Raw genomic sequence first — 7,091 nt, 5'->3', positions numbered from 1 at the left:
GATCGAAGGCCAGTGGAACCTCTCTAAAGATACGCTTTTCTTTTCAAACTCATCAGAATCACTCATGTGGCTCAGGGTGGCTCCCTCAAAGTCGTACACGAGCACCTCGCCTCCTTCTATTGGCTCGAATTTGATCCTCAGATCCGCCATCATGACCGTACGCTTCAGAACTTGCGCCGGATTGAAGTGCTCGGATTTCGGGTCTCGAAGTTTGGCGATCGTGATTCGTTCGCCTTTCGGGGTCATGCGAGAGCAAATGCCCAAGTGTCTGTGGAGAATTCGAATTTGATCCTCAGATCCGCCATCATGACCGTACGCTTCAGAACTTGCGCCGGATTGAAGTGTTCGGATTTCGGGTCTCGAAGTTTGGCGATCGTGATTCGTTCGCCTTTCGGGGTCATGCGAGAGCAAATGCCCAAGTGTCTGTGGAGAAAGCACATTTTTGTATCCTATTGTAAACATTTTTTATATTTTCTATTTTCTAAGCATTTTATGTACCTACCTATATGGAACAATAAATAAATTATCAAATCGGGAGTACTGGGACTCCTGGTGGAATTTAACAAGGGATGAGTTTATGCGAGAGCAAATGCCCAAGTGTCCGTGGAGAAAGCAATTTCTTGTGACTTTTGTAAAACACCAGTGGTCGGTTCCAAAAAAAAAAATCAGCCTCTAGAAGGCCTGATAAGGTAACAGCCTGTTAAGTCCCATTTGATTTGTATAGATGATTTCGTTCACGATAGCCACACTGAACTCACGTCACGTGACCTCACGTGATAGTTACTTTACTTACACAACATCGAAACTGGTTTGGAGGGCTTCGGACTGGGGGTCTTGGTCGTCGAAGAATTCTGGGATCATGGCTCGCTCGCTGAAGTATCTTTCCATTTGTCGTTTGGCCTCCTCCATGCTGTTCTTCTTCTGAACCAGCATCGTCTCGAGCGTCGTGTCACCTGGAGGAAAACGGATTTCATTTTCTATAACTTGAGAATCTGACCACAATAATTAAAACTCACTCTCTGGTAGACCTGCCAGGTACACCTGATCAGATCCAATACCTGATGAGCACACACACTATCAAACTCTTTCATGAAGAGAGTCTCATACATGCAGTACCCATAAAGATTACTCTAAAAACCAAGAAGTGAGAAGTGAGAGAACTTGTCTGATGCAGCACTGCCGAGCACCAAATTACCAAAAGTTTTTTTATAGATCAAATATGTGTGACGTTATTTTGGACGAACACATTTTGCTTAAAGTTCAATCAAATGGAAGTTTAACTTTACGAAAGCCGTTAATGAGCCGTTCACGAATTAATTAATTAGCAAATCACGCAATATTTGTCCCATTTTACGTCATCCCATCATTCACATCACTAATACAATCCTGTGGGGACACACCTTGTCCTTTAACATAATAATGTATCTATTGTTAATCTGGCTGAGGGACGTTAATAGGGAGTAGACCAGCTTATTCTTCCTGGGGAACTTTAAACAGGGAGTATTTCCGTTGCTAAAGAAATAGCAAAGGTTGAGTTCGGAGGACATTCACTCGTAAAATTTGTAGCCAAAACCAAAAAATGTCAGCTCAAAGCAATCACCCTGATTGAAAGGCTGACGAAAAACGCCGACCCTGTCTGTACACGGGAAAAGGCGAAGAAAAAGAAGAAGATCTATTTTTAATCTATTTATTGGGATATCTCATGCTGTATTGGGATAGGTATGTCATGCTGTTAAACAATCCCGTTTTGAAATCCCAAAAATGTCAAAGTACTCAAAGTATTTTCAGAGAGTTCAGACGCTGTCTAGCAGGGAAAAGCGGAAGTGAGAGAACTTGTCTGATGCAGCACTGCCGAGCACCAAATTACCAAAAGTTTTTTTATAGATCAAATAATAGGTGTGACGTTATTTTGGACGAACACATTTGCTTACAGTTCAATCAAATGGAAGTTTAACTTTACGAAAGCCGTTAATGAGCCGTTCACGAATTAATTAATTAGCAAATCACGCAATATTTGTCCCATTTTACGTCATCCCATCATTCACATCACTAATACAATCCTGTGGGGACACACCTTGTCCTTTAACATAATAACGTATCTATTGTTAATCTGGCTGAGGGACGTTAATAGGGAGTAGACCAGCTTAGTCTTCCTGGGGAACTTTAAACAGGGAGTATTTCCGTTGCTAAAGAAATAGCAAAGGTTGAGTGCGAAAGACATCCACTCGTAAAATTTGTACCCAAAACCAAATGTCAGCCCAAAGCAATCACCCTGATTGAGAGGCTGACGAAAAACGCCGACCCTGTCTGTACACGGGAAAAGGCGAAGTAGAAGAAGATCTATTTTTAATCTATTTATTGGGATATCTCTATTAAAAAGTACACTTCGTCTATAGTGTTCAGACAGACCGTCACTCTAGAGCTAGGTTGACTAGAAAATAGTACCTATCTACCTATGTTCCTCTATGTGGCATAATTTCGCCACATAAACCCTCTAATATAGAAAAAATAAAGGACAGCCTGTCTGTATGGTTGCATAATTTCAAATCGTGAATTTTTTAAAACAAAGGTTCCATTATTATGCACCTATGTACGTACCCTCGTAGCCACCTATTCCTACCCTCCTTCCATACAACTACATACTGTATCCTACCATCCTACCGTACATGGCAGACGTCTAAATTTCCCATTTTAAAATGGGGTACGTCAGTCACCCTGCCGTCCTGTAAATTTGAATTTTTTAAAATAAAAGGTTCCATTACAATGCACCTATGTACGTACCCTCCTAGCTTCTAGTCACCTGTTCCTACCCTCCTTCCATACAACTACATACCGTATCCTACCATCCTACCGTACATGGCAGACGTCTAAATTTCCCATTTTAAAATGGGGTACGTCAGTCACCCTGCCGTCCTGTAAATTAGTTCCGAAAATGAACCTTTTATCTGTTAAGGATTAAATTCGCCCCCCCCCTCGAACGAGTAAACTTTTAATTATGTAATTATTTTCCAATCATGCAATCTTTGTGGTCAATTTTACATTAAGCAGTCTATTTTGGTGGTTTTCTGGTTTTACATCGGGTTTTCCCCTTCCTCGGAGATGCAGTGGTCAAGACGCTTGCCTGGTAATGAGGAGGGTGTGGGTTCTATCCCAGCCATACCCGTCTAATATAGTAGTTTATTGGTATGTATGTACTTCAAACGACCACAGATAAGTCAGGTAGAAAAAGCCGAGAAGTTCTCAACCTTTTCAAAACCAAATAAAATTCTCAATAAGAACCCCTGTTCTAAACGTCATAACTATACGTCATATGATTAGATTTAGATGCCAACATACAAAACCTACAGACCCCACTTCTCAGAAAAATAAAAAGGGAAACAACCTAATAATATAAAGAAAACAATCTTGATTGATTTCTTGCCCTCAAATCAATCATTCCTTTGCCTGAACAAATGTAATTTTACATTCGCCTCTCAATAAGAACCCCTGTTCTAAACGTCATAACTATACGTCATATGATTAGATTTAGATGCCAATATACAAAACCTACAGACCCCACTTCTCAGAATAATGAAAAGGAAAACAACTTAATAATATAAAGAAAACAATCTTGATTGATTTCTTGCCCTCAAATCAATCATTCCTTTGCCAGAACAAATGTAATTTTACATTCGCCATCAGAAGGTCAGTAGATGGTCTGCCTGATTTGTAGGTCAATATAGAAAATACTAAATAAAATTTACACTGAAGATATATGTACATAGGTAGGTATGTAGGTACAAATAAAAATTCACTAGGTAATTATTAAGTGCAAAAGTTTTCACATTTGCAGATGACACATTATTAATATATGAGGGAGATACTTGGAACACATACAGTACACATTAAAGCAACAAATGTCCTAAACAAAGAGAGAAACAATACAGTTTACTGACGGACTGTCCAAAGTTTGGGTTGCCAACTATTGACACAGCATACCACTCAGACAAAATTGTTAGATCAAAATGAGTTTCCTATATGAGGGAGATACTGGGAACACAGTACACATTAAAGCAACAAAATATGTCCTAAACAAAGAGAGAAACAATAAAGTTTACTGACGGACTGTCCAAAGTTTGGGTTGCCAACTATTGACACAGCATACCACTCAGACAAAATTGTTAGATCAAAATGAGTTTAAATCAATATATCTGCATATTAACACAGATAAAACATCATACATATGTAGGTACCTATGGCCTTATCTTGTAGCAAAAATGGACAACCTATTGAATCAAACATTAGAATACATTCATGCAATTTAGTATTTAATAATCCAATATTGTAAAACATTGGCCAGAGTTCAGGAATTAATTCATTCCCGTTAATTCACCTTCTCGATCGACGACCGTCGACTATGTGTGGACGCAGCTTTATATTTCCCTTTTATATTGGAAAATCGTTTTATTTATTAAAATAGACATGAAAAAAAGGAAAAAGAAATTTCACAATATGGGCATCCCAAATCCAAATGAAATAGAAAATATCCTAGCACCAGCAGTATCCATATTTCCATGGTTTCTACATACTTGTCCCCTTCCCACGATATTTCCACTAAATGGGCAGGGCACGAAAAGGCTCAAGGCTCTTTTCCAAATCTGCCGTCTCTTATCTGAAAAAATTTCCTTCCTCACAATTCGTAATATGATTTCATCTAGATTTAATTTTCCTCCTGAGCCTCTCTTCTTCTTTTTTTCTCTCGTCCATTTATTTTTATTCGATTCAAAAAAGAACACTTTAGCATAACCAAATAAAATTAGATTATTTCCTTCCGAAGAATAATTCAATAAGAAGATTGTCGTACAAGAGTGGAGATAATTTTCTATTTGATTGTTTCTGTCTATCTCTCTCTCCCTCTCTCCCATCTCTCTTTTTGTTTGGAGAGCGAAACAGCTCCAAAACGGAGTGAGAAAGAGAGGTAGGGACGCATAGAGAAAGAGAAAAAGAGGGAGAGACCCATAAGGAAAGGAAAAAGCATGAATACAGCTGTAAAATAAATGATTGAGAAAGAGAAAGAAAAATGGGAAAGGAAAACAGATAGAGAGAGAAAAAGGTGTAGATAGAGTTATGGGAAAAACAGAGACAGAGAGAGAGAGAGAGATGGATACAAGAATAGAGAAAGTGAGGGAGAGAGAGATGGATATAAGAGTAGAGAGAGAGAAAGATGGATACAAGAGTAGAGAGAGAGAGAGAGAGAGAGAGAGAGAGAGAGAGAGCAGGATATATGTATTTATAGATAGAAAGGAAGGAGAGAAGAGAGTACTTTGTTGAAAGAGCCCTTGAGAGGAGGGGGAAAGGGGGATTCCCTTAAGCCCAAGTTTCTCAAGGGGCCCCGGGAAAATCGAAAGATCGACTAAATAATTAGATAGAGGGAAGAAGAAAGAGAAAAAAAGAGAGAGGGAGAGAGAGAAAAGAAAGAGAGAGAGAGAGAGAGAGAGAGAGAGAGAGAGAGAGAGAGAGAGAATCGAATAAAATAGATAGGTAGGTCTGTCAAAAGCTTTATCTATGTCCATTGTTCACTTGTTCATTGTTCAATATTACATAACCCTTGTTTGACAACTATCAATATTGTGAAAAGTATCTATCGCCATGAACATATTTATGGTGCTGTACACTTGCATGGGAATGCTTTTTACTTTTTTATGATTTTCCTTCTATGAAGGAAAAGCATAGGGTCATGGTGCGGCTTCGTCATTCCCCGCCCGGGGGTGATTTTATTCCTGAACGGATAAGCTTACTTAGTTTCGGAACGGCTGGCTTTCTGCTAATCTTGTCTTCCCCCTCTTTGGCTTTTGGACGATAAGTCTCTCTCTCTCTCTCTCTCTCTCTCTCTCTCTCTCCCTCTCTCTCCCTCCTCTCTCTCAAACACAAAAATAACCAGAAATAAAACACACACTTCATTATCACAAATGTTAACTATTAACCTACCCAACCCAATTCCCAGTCCCTGACTTTCAGTAGTGAAATATTCATTCACTTATGAACCTCCCAGTATGTAGAAATCAGTGCTGGTGCTGGCGTAGTTACGATGAACTTTGACAACCCTCCCTTTTGGTCTGACAGAATTCCTGCTGCACGTGGCGTGGCGTGAAAGGGTTTACATCCAACGAAGAGAGCAAGCGGAGTTCAGCTGAAATAGCCACCACCTTGCAATTCTAGAGGTCTCTTTTTCTTTGCCTTTTTCGCGTGCCGGCTTGGATTGATAGGCATTTGTCAGTCCGAAATGGAGAGAAGAAGGAGAGGATAGGAGATAACCACCTCCGAGAACGAACCTTACCTGTCGAGTATAAAGTTCATCCTTGGGCGGGGACAGGTTGGGTCACCCAAGAAGACAGTAGCAAGGACAAAAAGAAAATCTTTTCCCCGACTTAGCGCCCCGTCACTGCTGGAATCCGCACGTCAGAAAATCTCCCTCCTTTCTCTCCCCCACTGGGTTTCCCTCCCAAAGGGTTTGGTGGGGGGAAAAATCAGTCCCGTCGTGTTGCATAATTGATAGGCCTCGGCGGAAACGTGAAGGGTTTTATGGGGAACACGGACAGGGGTAGGGCCATAGTCACATGAATGTCAGCGGGGATTATCTTTTTTTTTTTCGTCAGCTCTAGTGCCCTAAATACGGCCGGGGCCGTTGTCATAGCAACAGTGTAAACTAGAACGCTTGTTTTTATTGTACGTGTTTGGACGACTTGTTGAAGTTGAAGGCAATGTATGAATGGATTTAGACGGGGCTACCAAAAACCATGTAGGTTTTTGGGTGAGCGTTAGTTTGAGAAAACAGTGATTTAAAATGAAATGTAAAAATCTGATTAATGGATTAACTCTAATAAAATGTCGTCCTACTTAAAAATAGGAAGAGAAGAGAGGAGAAAGTCAAAGGGCGTTCCGAAAACGAACCTTTTATCTGTTAAGATTAAATTCGCCCCCCCCCCCCCCCCCCCCCGCCCCCCCCCCCCCCCCGAACGAGTAAACTTTTAAGTTATAATTATTTTCCAATCATGCGAATCTTTGTGTCAATTTTACAGGGGAGTGTCTTATCTTTGGTGGTTCTGGTTTTA

The 7,091-nt window shown here is 40.2% G+C and overlaps 1 protein-coding gene across 1 annotated transcript in view; it reads right to left on the bottom strand.

The window, feature by feature from the left end:
- Positions 1-263: 263 nt before the first annotated feature.
- Positions 264-7,091, bottom strand: part of LOC103512677 — a gene marked incomplete at its 3' end in the record, with an annotated part of 29,892 nt that continues 23,064 nt past the window's right edge. The window contains exons 2-3 of the mRNA XM_008477455.2: positions 794-953; positions 264-423 (exon numbers count right to left, since the gene is read on the bottom strand). Of these exons, the coding sequence (XP_008475677.2) occupies positions 264-423; positions 794-953 (320 nt within the window). The remainder of the gene's footprint in view (positions 424-793; positions 954-7,091) is intronic.

The sequence above is a fragment of the Diaphorina citri genome, unplaced genomic scaffold (assembly GCF_000475195.1).
Source record: "Diaphorina citri unplaced genomic scaffold, Diaci psyllid genome assembly version 1.1 scaffold872, whole genome shotgun sequence".
NCBI lineage: Eukaryota > Metazoa > Arthropoda > Insecta > Hemiptera > Psyllidae > Diaphorina > Diaphorina citri.
Note: the sequence above shows the minus strand (reverse complement) of the source record. Positions and strands in the feature narration are given on the sequence as shown.